Here is a 19,519-nt window from a genome sequence, read left to right on the forward strand (position 1 = left end):
TTTATTTTTCTTTGAAATTGATTCAAACGATAAATCTATTAGTAAAAAGGTATCCAATTAATTATTAATTTATAAATAAAATAAAAAATCAAGTATCTTATTAATTTATTTTTACTTTTTGAATGCAATTAGGTCTCAAAATATTATCACTATTTTTTAATTAAAGACCAATTTATATCAAAACAATTTTAATAATTAAATAAAAATTAATTATTTAGATTTGATTCGCTTCTATGTATTTATTTTATATGATTTATTAAAGAATAATTCTTTCAAATAAAAGCATCCTTTTAAATATAAATAAAATTCAAGTGTTTGATTTTTAAAATAACCCAAAATACTATATTTAAATTTATTCAAATTAAATGATTAAATTTTTTATTCAATTAATCAATAAAATCAAATTAATTCTCATTATTTAATCTATAAAAATAATGAGGAATTTAATTTTTAAGAGCTAATAAATAAGTTAAAATAATAATATATATTTTCATTTTGAGGATTTTAAAATTCTGATAGATAAATAAATAAAATAAATTTTGTGAAGTATTTTATATAAAAAATTATCAATTTAAACACATGATTAACTGAAAGAATATGCTTGCCTTTTAAATTATTGCTCTAACTATATGCTTAAAAATACATTAAAAATATCTTTTTTATTTTGTTTCTTTGTTTATTTATTTATTAATTTACTATTTAATATCATCTTAAAATTTAGCTTCCATTTAGCATAGAATTATTTTATATTTTTTCTAATATCCCTTCCAGGGAATCTAATTTATCAGGATTTATTCCTTAATCTAATCCATGTCCTACTGTTTTCCCTAAACCAGGAGGAGGTAGCCTTTTTCCTGTTATATTTGCTACTATTACCCTTTTAGGAACTCTTTCCCTAGGATTCTATGGTAGGAATCCAAGTGTTTACTTTGCTCTTAAAAATTCATTAGGTTTAGGGACTGGGATAGGAGGAAGAGATAATAGGTCAGATTTTTTATCAGCTATATGCTTGTTTTAATATATTAGCATATTGAACTCGTCTACTGGTGTCATTTTTAGGAGATTAGAAGTGGAAGAAGATTTTTTTGGATTTTATTACTGTTTTAGTAGCTCTAATTCTTTCAACTAATCTTCATTTTATTAATCTAAATTATGTATTGTTTCTATTAATTTCGATGGATCTGCTATCTTTATTTAACTTGTATGGTTTGATCCTTTTTTTTATCTTTAATTAATTGAATTGTTAAATTAAGAATAATTTTTTAACTTGGAATCGTTCAGCAAAAAGCTTAAACCACCTTATGCTCCACCATGAAGTTCAGTCTAATTCTATCCATCTTAATCAATACTTGATCCTTCTTATTTATTTTATCTGCTTAAATTTCCAGTTCTAGTTATTGCATTATACTCACTTTTAGTCATACGAATCGAATTAGATTAATCTAGTAGTGTCCTGTTTAGGTTTGTTTGGTTAACAATAGAATAATCTAAATTTGCTCCAAATTTAGGACCTGTCTTTTATTTGTTAGCATCAATTAAAGTTACACCATTAGCCATGCTGAAATGCTCAAAAACTTCTTTTCCTTAATCACCTACAATAGCATTTTACTAAGAGAACATTTTATCTTTTTCCATTTGTTAACTTTATTTAAATTATTGCATCTGGGTAGTTTTTTAGACAGCTATTAAAGGCTAAAGCAACTTCTTAGAGTTTCTTTTTTCATCAGCAGCATCAAGCAATTACTATTAATTTATGATTGAAGTATTATTGCTGTTATTAGCAGTTTGATTAGAGGGTAGTGTATTTGGCTTGGAATCCACTTTAGTTATTGAATGTGTAACAGCATAATTAAAAGGAGGTAACTTTTCTAGCTTAACAGGATTAGTTAAGATGAATTTTCCATCAAAATCATAAGTAAATAGCTTTTTATTCACATCTTGCATACCCTTTAATCTTGCTTACTACTCTTTTAGCTCTTAATTCCTTATTGCTTCCATTTGCATTTTCTCTTATTTTATTAAGATTTCTCTTTCTTTTAGTACCCTAAGCTACTCTTCCTCTCTAATTATTTCTCTAGGAACGCTTAAATCAACTGGCTTAGGTATTTTTTCATTTTCAAAAGCAGATTTTATAATCATGCTTTCTCTTTTAGGGTAAATAGCATTAAGTGTAACTGAAGATTAAACATCACTTTTTCTCATTCTGTCATGTGTTCCTATAGTTTCTTATTTTATTAAATATTTTTTTTGCAATTTAAGTAACAATAAAGATTTTTTTTAAGATTTACAAAAGTAAACTCATTTTTTATGGATTTTTTAAAAATTGTGAAAGAAAAATTAAGAATGAATAATATCTTTCGTTTTTAAGCAAGTTGTTAATTGTTGTTTATGAGATAAATAAGTATTTACTTTTAGATTAAGCAACGCTAATCTAATCGATCTCTCTTTGACTTAAATTATTTTAAGAGAATGAAGGTTAAAGTTATTTTTCTATTGACACAGCTAAGCCTTTCCAATTTTCATGCTATGAAGGTAAAGGTTCAGTATCTTCAATTACTCCATTATTTATTATACCTTCGTTAATATCATCATAAAATAAATATTCTTGTTTTTGGACATATTCTATTAAGTTTATAATTCTATTTATTGAGTGATTGTTCATTTTTTCTTACAAATACTTATCATAAAGAATATTCGCACCATCTACTAATATTTTCTAAATAATCTTATTTGCTACATTTTCAGATTCAGAAAGTACATTGCCTAAACCGTTTGTGGTTTGATGATCATACAATAAATTAATGTTTAATAATTAATTCAATAGCTTTTATTAGCTAATTATAGTTAAATCTTAATTGAAAGATGAATTCAAGTTTCTAGGGGAATTTACTTCACTACCAAATTGCGACATCTTTATACCTACACTCAATTAATTTAATCAGTGAATATTTTATAAATATAAAATCTTTTCGTTTTCTCAGAAAATAATCTTAATGGCTACTTTTTCTTATATTATTTTTTTTGAACTGATCAAATCTACTAATTTACAAAATAAGTTAGCCAAATAAATAGTATGTATACAAACAAATTATAATTATAAGATCTCTTAATAAATTAATCAAATTTCTTTGGCTATCCCTATCTCATAACTTATCTTTACAAAAAATAAAGTTATTTTTTTTATGATATTCAGTCAATAGATATTTATATTATTTAATTAAAATCTCTTCTTTAAATTATGTAAACATAACTATTAATAATGTCCTTTAAACTCAAAATACACATTTATATTTTTATTTTAGCACAAATTTTTACTCTATTTCTAGGTTTTGAAGAAAAAGTTTTAAAAACTTTAAATGAGAAAAAAATAAGTTTAAAATAAATTCTCTAAAAATAAAACTGTATTATTTATATTTTTATATTTTTCACTTTTATTTTAAGAAATATTAAAATTAAATAGGAGTATTTTTTTATTATGATTTAATCCATTATAAAAATTTATATATAAATATACCATAAATATTTATTTATTAAGGCACCTACCTACTAGGTTTAAAGCTCTTGACTAGGGCCTTATAAATATATATGTATAGTACCCTAGGGTACTGCCTAAACACTGAAATTTTAGATATTAAGGTAATTTTATTATTATAATATATAGTTTTTTAATAAATAAATATTTTATAATAAAAAGACAAAAGAATTATTAAAATATTTTACATAAAAGCTTTTGGTGTTACTTTTTTATTTAAAACAGGTTAAAAACTATATTTTTTATTGAATAACATTAGATAGCTCTATAATTTTGATACTTCAAAAATTATTATTGATTCCTCTGAATTTCCTAATCTATTCAATTATGTTTTAAATCAAGAAATATTTTTATAATTAAACTTTTATTTTATGTTATTTAATAATTATTGTATCAACAAGGAAAATTCAAAAATATTTTATTGAAGATTTCATAATTATAATTTAAAAAGATTTCTGATTAGAATGATTATTATCAATCAATATTATATTTATTTAAACATCAATAAGTTTTATTAGCATTAAATTTCTATAAATTAATATTGTTTACTTTTTATAAGTACTGAAACATCATTTTAAATACAAAAGGAGAACAAAATGGAAGAAGCTTAATAATAGAATTTAGGTACACTTTAAGGAATTTAGGAAGTTAACGAAAAAAACCACACTAATGGTAGCTCAAGCAATTTAAAAATATTCTCTAAAACAGATCTTTTCAATAATTTGAATACTGAAATGAGTGAAATACCAGATCATGATATTTATTCACAAGAAATATATTCTAAGTTAATAGGAGGTGATGATAAGTTGGTTTCATAATAATTGAACTAGATTATACAACAAGCACTCTATCCCTATCAAGAAAAGATTCGTCAGCTAGAAGAGATACAATAATAAAAAGATAACTAAATCACTGCATTATTTTACACTATTAAAAAAATGGACGATATAATAAAAAAAATAGAATCTGAATAAACCAAAACCCAAGGAACTACTAGGACAGGTATCGTTTATTACTTATTTTTATAATCTAAACAACTTTTAAATAAATATAAAGTAAGAAAAACAGCAACAACTGTTTCGAATAATACTGCAGGTACCACATCATCAGTAAGCTTAGTTTTTTAAGTATTTAGCATTTATTTTATAAATAAATAAAAAGAATAGGTCTGCAAGCTCAGCAAAGGGACAATAATTAGGCTCAAACCAAATGTCTTAATCAACAGTTTTACCATCCTAAACTGGAGGAGCTATTTCAAGAAAACCTAGTGTACCTTCTTTGCTAGACTCCAAAAAATCAGGCCAAAATATGTCAAAATCAACTTTACATGAACCCTCAAGCAGTAAAGCAGATAGTATAAAATGATATAAAAATTGTTTATTTATATATAAAATTTTGTAAATTATAGGTAATAGAAATTCAAAGGTAAGTACACCAGCATCAAGAGTAGCAAAAGAAGCAAGTGAGCCAAAAAAAATATTAAAATCAAAGCTAGGAAATAATGAAGGAGATTAGAAGGTTAATTCATAATAAGAAGAATAAAAACAAAAGAAAACAGAGACAGATCATTCAAATATATAGAATAACATAGAAGTAGATAGTGCATCAAACACTAACAAGCAGTAAAGTAATTAATCTAATGGAAAAACGGATAACTCTAATTATAACTCATCTCCTCCTATGTTTTTGCATGATTTAACAAATGATGAGCATCTCATAGATAACTCCTCAGCAAAAAACGGGTCAGACAAAGATAAAAATCTTTTAAATAATAGTAATAACATTAATGAAGATTCTATGCTGATCTGAATTAACTTTGCAATTAATTAATTGTATATATATTTTTGAAAAGTATTCATTAAAATTTCTATAAAATTAGATATTTTTTATTTTCATTTAATTTGAATATATATTAAAATATATTAGCAAAAAATCTATATTATAAATTTACTCATTAATTAATAAATGTGCTTATTTAAATTAAATAAAAGACTGAAAATAAACAAAATTATTATAATCGAGCAGCTGCTCTGCATCTTTTGTAAATTTAATATTGATGAATTGAAATATTGAAATTGTCAAATAAAATTCCTGTCTTGCTTTAATAAAATAAAATATTATTATTTAAGTAGAATTAGTTAACATTTTACATTTTTAAATGCAAAAATGCTTCAAAGATTGGAAAGTAGAGCAGTAATAAAGAAAGGATTTGCAAAAGAGATGAGTATAAACCTATAAAATACAAATTAAATTTATCATAGATTGAAGGTTTATAATATTGAAATAGTTCTCTCTATTCATTATTAAAAACATATAAAATTAAAAATCAAATTCATAAATAAAAATAGCAAGAACTATCAAAAAAGTAAATTTAGAAAAAATGTTATATCACGTCAACTCCCCCTACTACAGATAATTCCTCGTCATGACTGGTTCCAAGAGAGCTCAAAAGCAAGTTCAAGGCCAAAATGAAACCACTTCTACTGAAAACAGAGGCAACGTTAACCCCTCTTCAGTTGGTGTTTGATAAAATTGAATATAATAATAATAATAAATTATTTAAACACTTAAATTAGTAATATATATCATATGCTTTTGTAAACAATTATTTTTTGCGTTTATTAAAAATATTTCATATTTAAATATCTCTCAATTTATTTATGATCTAATTTTAGATTTTATGCAACATTTTTATATTTGTTGTTAAAAAATTCACAAAAAGAAATATATTTCCAATATCATAAACTAGATCGCTAAGTGAAAATTAAATGTTGTGAAGTATTTTTAAAGTAGTATGAGAACTTATCTATCTCATTAATCTAGTCTTTTATTTTATTATTAAAATAAGTATATAGAAATACAAATAAATGGATAAGTTAATAAATTGCTCATTTTTTCTTTATTTCTTAATTTATTTATTATTGGATGCTTTTTCTAATTTCTACATGGTTCTCCTTACTTTTAATATTTATTTTGTTAACACTTTATTAACAAGCTAAATTTTGATTCTATTTATTTTGATTTGCTATATATTGCTACTTAGAATCATAATTTAAATAGGTTTTATTGAGGAATCTATTTAAAGAAGATAGAAAGCAATAATAAAAAATACAATATTAACTTAAAAAGATGGAGTACTGTGAAATTCATCCTGACCTCTAATATATTTATATTTTGTTAAATCCTAGTTAAAATAATTTGTTCAAATGCGCGTAATGTGTGATTGATGAAGACATAGAAAATACGAAACAACTCATCTTAATAAACAAAATATTATAATGTGATGATAAGACTATGTTTATGAATTGGCCTCCTAATGATTCTTGTTAAAAATTATAAAAAATAATGAATCTAATTAATAAAAACTAAGATGGAAATTTTAAATTAATTAAAAGCTCTATCTAGGACAATTTCAAATAATTAAAGTCTGACCTAATCGACATTCTGAATAAAGAGGAGAATAAACTTATTTCGATTATAGATACTAACATTAATTATTTAATTTAGTTTCAAAATCAATATAATATTTTGGCTGAGAAAGAAAAATTTAAGAGTATTGTTACTCATTCTTTAGCAAACAGAAACTCTTAATTTTAGAATTTAAGTAATTTTATTCATTAGAAGCAATAATAATTATAAGAAGTATCATAAAATATGTTTAGGATATATCCAAAGGCTTTGCTAGAATTCGATGAATACAAATTGAAGCAAGCATTTAATCTTATTAAAGACTAAATACAATAATAAATAAAAACATTAGATGAATTAGTGTTTAACTTAAAAGAAGCACCTGAAGTTAAGATTAATTAATATCAAAAATAATTATATTCTTCATAAGAAAATTAAGAATTTTTATAATCAAACTACACCTAAAATAATTCTATGGAAGCAATACTGTAAATTTTTAATTAAAAAACCAACTTTTAGGATTTAAACTAAACATTATAAACTTAAATAGATGATAAAAATAATGAAAAAAAATAGACTGATAAATAGAATTTACTGTTTGATTTGTAGTAAGTGACTGATATTTTTTCTGATCGGTCAAGTAAAAATTGTAAAATACAAAATTAAAATTATTCATTCTCAAGTTAAGAAAATAGTAATCTCAAGACAGATGTTACATTAAATAAAAATGACCAAACAAATTTAATTTTAAATGGGGAAATATCTTTGCTGAAGTCATAAAAAGGTGGAGCTGAAACAGATTTAGAAATTGGGTAAAATGAATAAGGTTTTCCTTTTGTAAGATATAAACTAAGTGGTTATGATCATTCCTAGTGTTACTTAAACAAAATTATAAAATATGACAAGAAATATCTAATTAGAGTAAATATTGGAATAAATGATCCAATAAATGATTAGTTTATTATTGGATTAATAAAGCAAACAAATGTTCATAAAATATACATTCATTAGGAAAAAGTTTGCTTTGGAAATTCATAGTTTTCATCTACGAGTGCAGTCTAAAAAGGAGGATTACTTCAAACATAAAGTAATCTGATTAAACAGCTAGAATTTGAAATTCAAATTCAATCAGGAAGCTTTATAGTGAGAGATTACCCTAATTATGATTATTGTAATAGCTTATAAAATTCTACATTTTTGAAAGATTAATCACATTAAAACACAGATTGGTTGTTAGGGTTTTTCTTTTTCTCGGGATTTGAGCAAATTAATAACAATATAATAGTAACTTATTTTGCAGAGAGTTGACATAAGAGATTGATTGAAATAATTAATGTATTTTTAAATCAGGAGAATAAATTAGTAAATATTTATTTATTAAGAGTAAGAATTAAAAAAAAATATGTGTCTTTCTTTCTCAAAATAATAAAAAGATATTTATTTTTTTATTTACTCATTCACCAAATTCAAATATTGGATTTAATATCCAATTAAAAAATTATTGGTTGCATTTTTTGTTTAATTTGTAAGATAAAACTTTACAAGGATCTGTTATTGATGATTTATTTTTAACTAAAGTTAAGGCAATAAAAGATTTATTATTGGACTTGAGCTTATTTAATCTATGGATTTCAAATTACTTTTTTATGATTATAATTTTTTTTGAAAAATGAAATACTTGCTATACACATTTTATTAATTAATACCTTTCTAAATTTATTAAAAAAAATTAATTTAACTAAACTTAACATTTCTAATTAAAAATTAGAAAATAATTAAAAAAAATCTAAAAAATTAATTATTAAATTTAAATGAAATGGGATCAGATTTTTCCATGAATAACTTGAATTTAATATTAATAATAGTCATAATTGCAGCTATCTTAGGCTTAATACTCTTTATTTTTGTTGTTGTCAAATTGTATAATATTATTTCAAAATCTAAAATTGAACCATCAGAAGAGCAAAGCAGTGACTAATAATCAGTAGTATAATAACGCTGTATAGAAGGAATATAGGTCTAATGTGGTAGAAGTAGTAACTAAGAGTAAGACGTAGAGGTAGCTGGTATATGTATTGAGCCTTAGATACAACTAAATCAATAAAATAAAATCAGTGAGAATTTATCTATAGTAGACAAATCTCAAACCACTGAAATAATCCATAACCAATCAATAATTTAAGAAAGGGAAATCACTAATATAGAAAAAATTCCTTTCAAATCTTCTAATGCTATATATCCCCTTTAAGTATTATAAATAAAAATATAGTGATGATTGAATCTTTTTGATAGGCAGGCAATCACTAAAAAAAATTTGTGTAATAAAAAAGAATATTAAATATAGAACTATATAATTGTAACAAATATTTATTATTTGAAGAAATTTATTTTATTATTTTTAATTATTAAATACTTATTTATTTATAGTAAATTCTACATAAAGATTACAAACTAATTAATTTATATAATTTTGTTATTTTTTTGTTTTTGCTTCATATTTAATTATACTTTATAAGGGTAATCTTTAAAATAATAATTAAATTTTTGGAATGTAAATTAAATTTAAGTAATCATGCAAATCATTAATACCATTGGAAAAAAGAATTTTAATTAGGCTTAGATATTCAAAAACCATTTATTTTAAAAATTAATTCTAATTAATCTTTCTTTAAATAGATTAAATTTATTTTTCAAAAATAATACAAAAATAATTTAATTAAAATTGAATATTAATATTTTTTATTTTATTTATCTAAAAGATTTTATTAAACTAATTAAAATTATTTTCTTTAATGATTTAAATATTAATTTTCAAATTTTTAACAAAAAAAGATAACAACTATTATAAAAATTTATTTGAAATTCTTTATAAAAATGTTATATTTTCAAACAAATCTTCAATTACAAAACAGGATATTTCTAAAATTAGACTAAAAAAACTAAAATATATTATGCAAAATAATTTATTTATTAACATTTATATTTGTAAATTTTTATAGCATTATTTTTGTTTACATTTTTTAAAGAAAATTAATTAAATGTAAATAAAAAACATAAAAAAATAAATCTAACAAAATTTTGTTTATTAATAAACTCAACAAATTATAACCCAAGCTTCTAAAGAAAGTTTTTTTATTATCCAAGAATATTATTTTGATTTTTATGCAGCACATAATTTAGGCCAATTTCTTTATTTAGCAGGAGTTTAGTCATAGTATGTAATTCCAAATGCAGCCTTTTTTTCTTAAATAAATTAATCAAGATAGCCACATTCGTCATATTGATTACAAGATTCATTTACAGCAACATCAAAAAAGCTGTGAAGCTAATCTGATAAAGTGATGCAATTCTTAAGAGAAATAGCAAGATTTTAAGAGTGGGCATAATTAGCTAAGAAAGTATTGTATTCAAACTACTCTTGAGCTGTTATGTTTAATTTAGCATCATCATTATTTTCAAAGACATTAACATTATCAGGATCTACTCCATCACACCCACTTTAAGCAGCTAAATTGATACGGTTTTTCATAATATCTCCAAGTCCAGTGCTGTTAAAATTTCTGATGTTCAGCCAATTCTCACCGGCCCAGCCACTGTAATTAGAAGCAATAACGCTAGGAGGAAATTGTGAAGCGTCTGGACGCCAGTCTTCCCATGAGCCAGCTGAGAAATAGCAGAAAACAACCTTACCTTGTTTTTTGAGCTATTTAATCATACCATTTTAGATATTATCAAACAAATCTATGAAGTAGACAGTAGCATTCACTGTGGTATTAATATTACCTTAGAGTTGGTATTAAAATGTTGTGTTTGGAGCAATTTTAACCCAGCAAAAGCAGCTCGAAAGACTGAGCAAAGCTACTAAGAGAGTAAGTTGAATTTTCATAATTATTGTTTTTTTGTATTTTATTTTTATGTTAATTATTACATTAAATATTTATTTCCCAAATTAATTTAAGATAAGGAATTAATGTATGTGGTTGATTATATTTATTAGCAAAACTTTATTGGAAATAGGTATTTGACAAATTTATTAAATCAGTATTTTTATTTGTGGTGGATTATAATATCAGGCAGCTTAAGTTAATCAAAATAAATGGAAAAAAAAACAGGAAAAAAATTTTTTTTATTTTACATTCTTGTGGTTTACATACTCCACCATAATTTAAATATCAAATATTTTTGTTCCTATTCGAATAAAAAGTATAAATTGCCATTCTTCACATTAAATTAATTTACAAAAATATTTAAAGTATTTAAAAATGTAACCTCTAACTTACAAAAATCTAATAAGTATGTTGTTATTTATTAGTTAAAATTCGACCTTTGCTAATAATATTATATTAAATCAACTAAAAGTAGTAATTTCTAAGATTAAACTGCTTATTTTATATTTTAATGTAATAAAAACACTCAAAATTAAAAGTTTCAAATATGAACTTAAACTCAAAATAAATAATAATTATGTTAATATCTCTCAGCTAATATATAAAGTTTTCAAAATATAAAAAAAATATATAAATTAAAAATGTATTATTGTGTGTGATTACAAAAAAAAGTAATCTAAAAATAAAAATTGATTTCATATTATTCAATAAAACTATAAGATTTTAAAGATATTACTCACATTTTATTCAAAAAAATTGAAATAAATCTATAATTTTTGCTCATATTTGCTTGAATAAAAATTATTAATTTACTTACTTTTTTTGACATTGAAATATGTATTTAGAAAATCAACAAATATTTGTAGTATTTTTATTAAATTACCTACAATTTTATGAATTAGAAATTGTAGATTAGGTTATAAAAATAATATTTTTACATGCATCAAAAAATGACTTGATTACTTAATGATAATCAAATGAAATTAAAATGATCTTCTTAATACATAAACTTAGTTATATATTCTCTTCTTTTGAGAGTTATATTTGTAAAACTTTTTGCTTTTATATATAGAAAATATATTGTACTCTTATTATAAGAAAAACAAAAAAGATTGTTTGTTGTTTTACTGAAATAAGTTGAATTAAATATTTTTATATTTTTTAACAAAATAATATTTAATTTTAAGCTGAGAAAAATAAATTATAAAAATTTGATGAATACTAAAATAAAAAATATTAAATTTAAAAATGAATGCAAGATAAATAATAAAATTGTTTTAAATTAATAAATTTATTTATTTATTGTAAGCATGCTATAAAACTATACATAATTTAATTAGTAAACGAAATACAAAATGCAATTTAAGAAATAAACCTCTTATTTTATTTCAAAAAGTAAATATGATAACAAACGCAAACAAAGTGATTGCTATAGAATTTCCAAGTATTGTAGAACTTGAAGAAATAATGTTTTAGTTTGATTGACTTGTAATGGCACATCTTAAAGAGTATCCATCTTAGCTTTTAGTTCTAATTAACCATGAGTAGTTTTTTAAAATGTACTGGACACATAATTGCTACCAATCTTAGTCTACAATATAATTTAAATAATTTTCTCTATAAGATATTCCAAATGCAGCTTTATTGTTATTCACGTATTAATCCATATAATTGCATGAAGCAGATGTCCCATCACAAGTATCGCTAAATACAAAATCTACACTGTTAAATAAATCAGATGCTTGACTTAGATTATTTTTAAGACATACTGCCAAACCTTAAGAACGAGCATAGTAAGCAAGATATTAAAAGTAGCTGAGCTGAATTTAATAATTAAGTAAAAGTCCAGTGACTGAATTCATTTAGTAGTAATCATAGTTGTCAAATTGAACTGCATCACATCCTAATTATTTTGCTAAATCAATTCTAGCTGTCATTACACTCCCTACACCAGAAGTTTAATATCCAGCAATATTTATGAAGCTTGCTTAGTACATACCTGGAACAGAATTACCAAGTAAGTTTTTAGGAATATTATTTGAATCAGCTAAATTTCTCTCATAAATCCCTATAGAGAAGTTACATACTACCCTTCTACCTGAATTTTTTAAATCAGCTACTGCAGATTAATTTCTCAAGAAATCTATGAAATAAATTTAGGCTTTTACGCCATAATTTAAAACTCCGCCTGTTTAATAGTAAAATGTAGATTTAACTGAAGGTTACCACACGTACGGGTTCTATGATCGTACATAATTTCCACATATTAATATTAAGCAAAGAATTGCATTAAAATTTTTAAAGTTTCCCATTTATTTTCCTTTAATCAAATATATATAATTCTTACAAAATATATTAAGTCAATTAATAATAAATTGTTTACTGTATGAAACTGATAGTATTAATTTGTAATTCGATTAGCTTTTTCATTTAATCTATAATATTTTGTGCCAACCTCATTTGCTACTGGTTTTTATTATAATTGCTCTAAATAATATCTATTTATTTATATCAGAATTTTTAGTAAAATAAATTGAATTATATTTTGATAAAAAATTAAATAAAATAATTTTCGAAACTTTTTTTAACAGTATCCCTTAACTTATTTGTAAGCTTTAAAAAATTTTATAATAAACTAAAATTATTCAAACAAAATAAATTATAATTTAATTAATTATTTTGCTAAAAAATTAAAAATTTTGTATTGATAGAATAGAGGATAAAATGAATATAAAAGATAATACATAAGATTAATGTTTGTCCTATAAATTTTATTTGATATTACTTTTGATGAATAAAAAATTTATAAAAATCAAAAATTTAAAAATAAAAATTATATTTTTGATTTTTTTTGAATATTTTTTAGTATTTTTAATTTTTTTATTTTTCCATTCATTAAAAAAAATCAAAAGAATACAAATTTTATAAATTATGAAATTTCAAACTTTCAAACCATTTTTATATTTGTAGCAATTTATCTGTGACATGATTATAAATATTAGTGTCTCAAAATAATAAATGAATAAATAAAATAGATATTTATGAATTTAAAATACATTTTTTAATGGTTCATTGTTTGAAATGAATTCATATTTTTAAGAAGAATGTAATTGTTTAAGTGTAATATAAATTTATTATTAGAAAACGAATTTACTTTGAATAACTTACTTATTTGAAAGTGTAAACAAATAGAAGAGTACAACAACTAAATAGAAATTGATAATACAGTAAATTTTTTATTTGCATTTTTATTTTTTACTTATAAAAAAAAGATTTGATTCCTTTATATCTTTTTATTAATTATATTTTTTTATCAAAAAATATCATTCAAATTCTGATCAATTTTATGATTTATTGATTTATTAATTTATTGGATTATTGTAGATAATTTCATCAGAATTTCAATATATTCTTTCCTAATTCACCATGCTTAGCTGATTCACGATAAGCTTCTTCAATTTGTTCAAGAGGGAAAACTTTATTAACTCTTGTTTAGAATATTGTGTGAATGTTGTCGTGAACAAGTTATTTGAATTTCTCGACATCTTGAGGAGTCTTTTCCTTTAAGTAGTCAGGTAACCAGAAACCTCTAATTGACTTTCTTTTGAAGAAGAGACCAGGAGGATCAATATCGCAGAGCATATTTCTATGAATTTTACCATAAGTTACTAATTAACCATCAGCCTTAAGAGCATTGAAAATTGCTCCACTTAGAGGACCAGTGATAGGATCAAACAACATTTTAGCTTTTTCTTTAGCGATTACTTCTTAGAGATGTTCAACTAAGTGCTCATCTTAATCATGGAAAACGTGAGTAGCTCCTATTTCTTTTATTTCTTCTAAGTAATTCTTCTCATGAACTATTGCAATACTCTTAATTCCTTCTTAGTGGAAAAGTTTGATAGCCATTCTTGCAACAGCGCTAGAAGCAGCTTAAAAGACAACACACTCTGCTTTCTTTGCTCTAGCTAAGTCTAAGAATGAGCAAGCTGTGAAGGGATTAATGAAAGGGGAAGAAAATTTATGCCAGTCTTATTCAGGAAGTTATTCATTTTAATTATAAATGATACAGTCCTTTTCAACTGTCAAGAAGTAGTCAGCCCAAGTACCATAGTTATAGTTGTCTTCTCCAGCCCAACAACTTACCTTCTTTCCTATTAAAGATTTATTAGCAGCATCTTCGATTATACCACATCCTTCGAAACCACCAGTTGTAGGTAGAGGTTTCTTAATTCCATAGACACCCTTCAAATAAAAGATATCAGAAGGATTAATAGGGGCATAGTGCATTTTAATTAAAACATCTTTAGGGCCAACCAACTTAGGTTTGGCGATTTACTTAACGATGATAGGATCTCCGTATTTAGCGATATTAATAGCTCTCATTATATCAGAATCTAGTTATCCGAAAGTATAGATTTATTTTTGATATTGCTTATTTGAAATTTTTTAATAAATTAAATTGATTATTGAATAAAAAGAAAATAAAAGAGGCGTTTTTAATCAGTATCTTGAAAAGTTGATAATATGTCAATTAGCTCAGATTTGTCAAAGATAATGTTTTACTATATTAATATTAAAAAATTAAAAGATAGAAAAAAAAATAATGGTTAAAAAAATATTTGTTTGAAGAAATATATACTGAAAATAAAATCAAATAAATGATATCAAATCCAACTTATTTTTATGATAGATCTAAAAAAAAAATTTTGAGTATGTAATTCATTCTTTTTTTCACAAAATATCCTAATAATAATACTTTACCAAAATACTTTATAAAACAGGTGAAATTTTCCAAAAAAGTATCATAAATCAGTATCCAAAATTTTAGCACAAAATAAGAATAAAATGATTCTTAATGTACTTAATATTAGTCTTTGTTTGTAGACTAGGAAGTATCAAAATGCTCAAAATTAAAAACTAAGAATTATCATTGCTATCTTAACAAAAAATAATTTTTCAAAGTAAAAAGTGAGCAATCAAAGTGATTTAGTAGAAACAAAATCACCTTTAAAAGATTAAAAATAAGATTTACTATATATCAAAGTTAGTATTAATATTGCATGAATTAAACAAAATCAGATTAATAAAGAAATCAAATTAATTTTGAGTATATATGTTAATTTTCCAACAAAATTAGAATGATAATGCATATTATTGTTTGAATTTTTAATTATTGATTCAAAATTACATTCAAAAGAAAAAAATATGATATAGATAAACATTTAAATTTTATAAATAAAAGTATTTAGCTTTTTTCAAATATCCATTTTTATTTATTATCAAAAGAGCTTAGTAATGCTGTTAAATGCTTTTTTGGAGTTTAATTCTAATAGAACAGCACTAAAATCAAAAGACATATAAATTTTTTATTTTGTGTTCAATATTTATTGCTTATACACAATGTCTAAAAATTTAATTGTGATTTAATTACTCAATATGTTCTAGTTATTCTTGTTTTGATATCAATATAACTTTATTCAAAAATTTTATAATACAAATAAGTTTTATTTTTTGATGACAAAGAATTAGTTAATTTGGTTTTATTTTTAATTAAGATTTCAATTTTTACAATAAAGATTTGAATTTCCATATTTATTATTAATATATTTAACTTTTTAAAGGTATAAATAAAAAACTTATTTTTTTAAAAATATTTAATGCTTTTTTATTATGTCTAAAAATTTAATTGCGATCTAATTACTCATTATGTTCTAGTTTTTCTTGTTATAAGTTAATAATAATTTTATTCAAAACTTTACAATTAGAATAAATTTTATTTTTTGAAGACAACTAATTAGCTAATTCTGTTTTATTTTTAATTAGGATTTCATTTTTTACAAATTGTATTTGAATTCTCATTTTTATTGTTAATATATTTAACTTTTTATTTTTAATTTTTTATTCATAATATTTGCAATAATTGAGTAATAAATGTAATCTTGATATATAAGGCAGCAAGCATTCCATAAAAAAGATATTAAAATTGAAAAAAAATCTTGAAAATTAAAAACATGCTGATTTTTAGTTAAATAAATTTATTAATAAAGTCAAATTTTAGAATGTATCATACATAGGCTAGAGTATAAATACTTATTATCTTTTTCAATAAAAATTCTAAGTGAAACTAAAATATTTTTTAATTAAAAAAGTAATTTAAATTAAAAAAATAATTTAATATTTTTTTTCTAAAATATGAATTTTGCCAATACTTTAATTTAGTAAACAAAAAAATTGAAAAATTAAAAATATTTTTGAAAACAAAACTAATCTCAGATCTTAAAGATACCACAGAAAAAAATAAGATACATAGGATTAAATTCATAAAATATAGGAGATAAAACTAAGATCTTGAAAGAGTAAATATGTTAGCCTTAAATGCCCTTAAAAATTGCCTAAATATTGTTTATTTATTAATAAAGCCAAATTTTAGAATGTATCATACATAGGCTAAAGTATAAATATTTAGTATATCTTTTTATATAAAAATTCTTAGTGAAACTAAGATCTTTTTAATTAAATAAATAATTTAATATATTATTTTTAAAAGTATCATTTTTGTAAATATTTTAATTTAATTAAAAAATAAATTTGTAAAAATTAAAAATATTTTTGAAAACAAAACAGATCTTAGATCTTAAAGATACCATAGAAAAAAATAAGATACATAGGATTAAATTCATAAAATATAGGAGATTGAACTACGATATTGAAAGAGGAAATATGTTAGCCTTAAATATAGTTATACATTGCTTAATTCTGTTGAATAATTAAAATAAATTATTTTATAATAACTGGAATCTTAATTTTAAGAAACATAGTCAACTTTTTATTTATTTAATATTTTAATTGATATTTATAAAAATTAGCATTTATAAAATTTATTTTAAAAGAAACAAGTTATAAGTTTTAATTTTAGTCATCAAAATAATTTCACACAATTATAAAATATAAATATTATTTAAAAATAGAATAAACAATATTATTTAATATGCTTTATTTGTCTCAAAACAATATTATTTTGGGTTTCTTTAAGTTGTTATTGTTTTTAAATTAAAATAATTTAAAATACTTAGAAATAAACCTTGAATTTAATTACTATCTTTTTAAACACTTACTATATTATATTGCAGTTTTTGAAAGATTTAGCTAACAACAATAGATAGATATATTTGCATTAATATAAAGCGGACTTATAAAAAGATTAAAAAGCTTTACTAATTATAGTAAATATTAGAAGCGCTAATTCATGAAAATTGTTTGAATCAATTTAGCTTGCAATAGTATGTTAATTATCTGAAAATTTAAATTAATTAAAAGAAATAATTGAATTTTTGCTTCGTAATAAAATAGATTGAAAAATAATTAATATATTGCAGATAATTTCCAATCATTCACTTTCTTTGGCGAATTTTCATTATATTGATTGATTTCATCAAAAAAAATAATAGAAATTAAAAAAATTTATATCAAAAAATTTAAATAGCAATTCAAGTAGTATGGAAAAGACTGAAAAGGGAAGAGGAGATTTTGCTGATGATGTTCATCCTGAAAGGTCAATAGATTTAGGAAATCACCATCATCATCAAGGGCTTTGTGTTTAAAATATAGGAATGGCATAGTAAAACTCTTCAAGAGATTTAAATTAAATGAATTAGATGATTTTAGGAAACGGATTGTATAGTCAGATCAACCAAAATGGATAGATTGGAAGCTAGAATATGATAAACTTAAATCAAATTTCCCATAGGGACAATATAAATAATGAACTTCATCCAGAATTTAACTTTATTAGTATGAATGGATTACCAAATAATGGCTATTTCTTTTAGCAAAATAGTTATTACAACTATCCTCGCAGCATTCATCACTACTATGATGAGTCATTGTTAAACATTTCAATTGCAGATGAGCGTAGAAATCATGAACACTACCCACATTCTTAAATATTTAAACTTGAAATGAAACCTTAAAAGCATATTCATTCAATGACTGAAAAAAAGAATAACTAGGAAATCCTAAAAGAAAAGCGCAGAAATATAGATTAAGATGCTTTAGAGTAAATGGATCCTGATTGTATGAGTGAGTGCTCTCCCTAGCTAATACCTAAGTTTACATATTGTGTCAACATGCCTTAAAATATGCCAAAGGAATAATCTTATGAGGCTTTGAGAAGAGCTAATGAATAAAAATATACATTTTTAAAAAATGCTAGTTAAAAGTTAAATTAATCTTTAGTAACCACAAATTACTAAAACTTTTTAGAAACATCTTATTAACTTGCAAAGGATAAACCAGAAGAGTGTGCTCACCTATTACTTACTTTAGAAACTCAATTTGATTTAATACTTCATGTTAATATGCAAGTTCCTAAGGAACCTTCTAAAATAGTGCCAAAGCCCAATAATAACGATTAAGATGATGATGGTGGAGAAGCAGGAGATGAAGGAGTAATTTGATAAACTTTATAAGAACTATATAAACCTATAATAGTAAAAAGAAATAAATTATCTTTGAATCTATTAATCGACTAAACTAGTTATCTAATAAATAAATAAAAAAAGCAACAAGAAGATCAAATTATCATAATAATTTTCAATAAAATATACTAATTACAAAATAACTGGAGTAGAAAATAAAACACTCAAACTCATACATAACTTAACTAAAAAAATATACAATTAATTATTTT

General features: G+C 22.3%; 9 protein-coding genes across 9 annotated transcripts; 5 read left to right on the forward strand and 4 right to left on the reverse strand. All coding sequences in view use genetic code 6, as the record gives it.

The window, feature by feature from the left end:
• Window positions 1-705: 705 nt before the first annotated feature.
• TTHERM_00497320 (hypothetical protein) lies at window positions 706-2,911 on the reverse strand (the record flags this gene model as incomplete). Its single annotated transcript, XM_001027921.2, has 2 exons — window positions 706-2,225; window positions 2,410-2,911. The coding sequence occupies 2 exons, from the start codon at window positions 2,909-2,911 to the stop codon at window positions 706-708; spliced, it is 2,022 nt and encodes a 673-aa protein (XP_001027921.2).
• A 1,217-nt stretch (window positions 2,912-4,128) lies between these two features.
• TTHERM_00497330 (hypothetical protein) lies at window positions 4,129-5,341 on the forward strand (the record flags this gene model as incomplete). Its single annotated transcript, XM_001027922.3, has 4 exons — window positions 4,129-4,534; window positions 4,589-4,641; window positions 4,694-4,886; window positions 4,941-5,341. 4 exons carry the CDS (start codon window positions 4,129-4,131, stop codon window positions 5,339-5,341), a joined length of 1,053 nt encoding a protein of 350 aa, XP_001027922.3.
• A 1,320-nt stretch (window positions 5,342-6,661) lies between these two features.
• On the forward strand, window positions 6,662-8,248 carry TTHERM_00497350 (hypothetical protein; the record flags this gene model as incomplete). Its single annotated transcript, XM_001027924.2, has 1 exon — window positions 6,662-8,248. The coding sequence occupies one exon, from the start codon at window positions 6,662-6,664 to the stop codon at window positions 8,246-8,248; it is 1,587 nt and encodes a 528-aa protein (XP_001027924.2).
• Window positions 8,249-8,756: 508 nt separating this feature from the next.
• On the forward strand, window positions 8,757-9,212 carry TTHERM_000497359 (transmembrane protein, putative; the record flags this gene model as incomplete). The annotated part of the gene is made up of 1 exon (XM_012801048.1): window positions 8,757-9,212. One exon carries the CDS (start codon window positions 8,757-8,759, stop codon window positions 9,210-9,212), a length of 456 nt encoding a protein of 151 aa, XP_012656502.1.
• Window positions 9,213-10,034: 822 nt separating this feature from the next.
• On the reverse strand, window positions 10,035-10,826 carry TTHERM_00497360 (endo alpha-1,4 polygalactosaminidase precursor; the record flags this gene model as incomplete). The annotated part of the gene is made up of 1 exon (XM_001027925.3): window positions 10,035-10,826. One exon carries the CDS (start codon window positions 10,824-10,826, stop codon window positions 10,035-10,037), a length of 792 nt encoding a protein of 263 aa, XP_001027925.1.
• Window positions 10,827-12,215: 1,389 nt separating this feature from the next.
• TTHERM_00497370 (endo alpha-1,4 polygalactosaminidase precursor) lies at window positions 12,216-13,139 on the reverse strand (the record flags this gene model as incomplete). The annotated part of the gene is made up of 1 exon (XM_001027926.1): window positions 12,216-13,139. The coding sequence occupies one exon, from the start codon at window positions 13,137-13,139 to the stop codon at window positions 12,216-12,218; it is 924 nt and encodes a 307-aa protein (XP_001027926.1).
• Window positions 13,140-14,220: 1,081 nt separating this feature from the next.
• Window positions 14,221-15,213, reverse strand: TTHERM_00497380 (zinc-binding dehydrogenase family oxidoreductase; the record flags this gene model as incomplete). Its single annotated transcript, XM_001027927.3, has 1 exon — window positions 14,221-15,213. One exon carries the CDS (start codon window positions 15,211-15,213, stop codon window positions 14,221-14,223), a length of 993 nt encoding a protein of 330 aa, XP_001027927.1.
• A 1,992-nt stretch (window positions 15,214-17,205) lies between these two features.
• On the forward strand, window positions 17,206-17,916 carry TTHERM_000497389 (transmembrane protein, putative; the record flags this gene model as incomplete). Its single annotated transcript, XM_012801049.1, has 2 exons — window positions 17,206-17,295; window positions 17,455-17,916. 2 exons carry the CDS (start codon window positions 17,206-17,208, stop codon window positions 17,914-17,916), a joined length of 552 nt encoding a protein of 183 aa, XP_012656503.1.
• Window positions 17,917-18,326: 410 nt separating this feature from the next.
• Window positions 18,327-19,286, forward strand: TTHERM_00497390 (hypothetical protein; the record flags this gene model as incomplete). The annotated part of the gene is made up of 1 exon (XM_001027928.3): window positions 18,327-19,286. The coding sequence occupies one exon, from the start codon at window positions 18,327-18,329 to the stop codon at window positions 19,284-19,286; it is 960 nt and encodes a 319-aa protein (XP_001027928.1).
• Between the last annotated feature and the right edge of the window lie 233 nt (window positions 19,287-19,519).

The sequence above is a fragment of the Tetrahymena thermophila genome, assembly GCF_000189635.1.
Source record: "Tetrahymena thermophila SB210 genomic scaffold scf_8253815, whole genome shotgun sequence".
NCBI lineage: Eukaryota > Ciliophora > Oligohymenophorea > Hymenostomatida > Tetrahymenidae > Tetrahymena > Tetrahymena thermophila.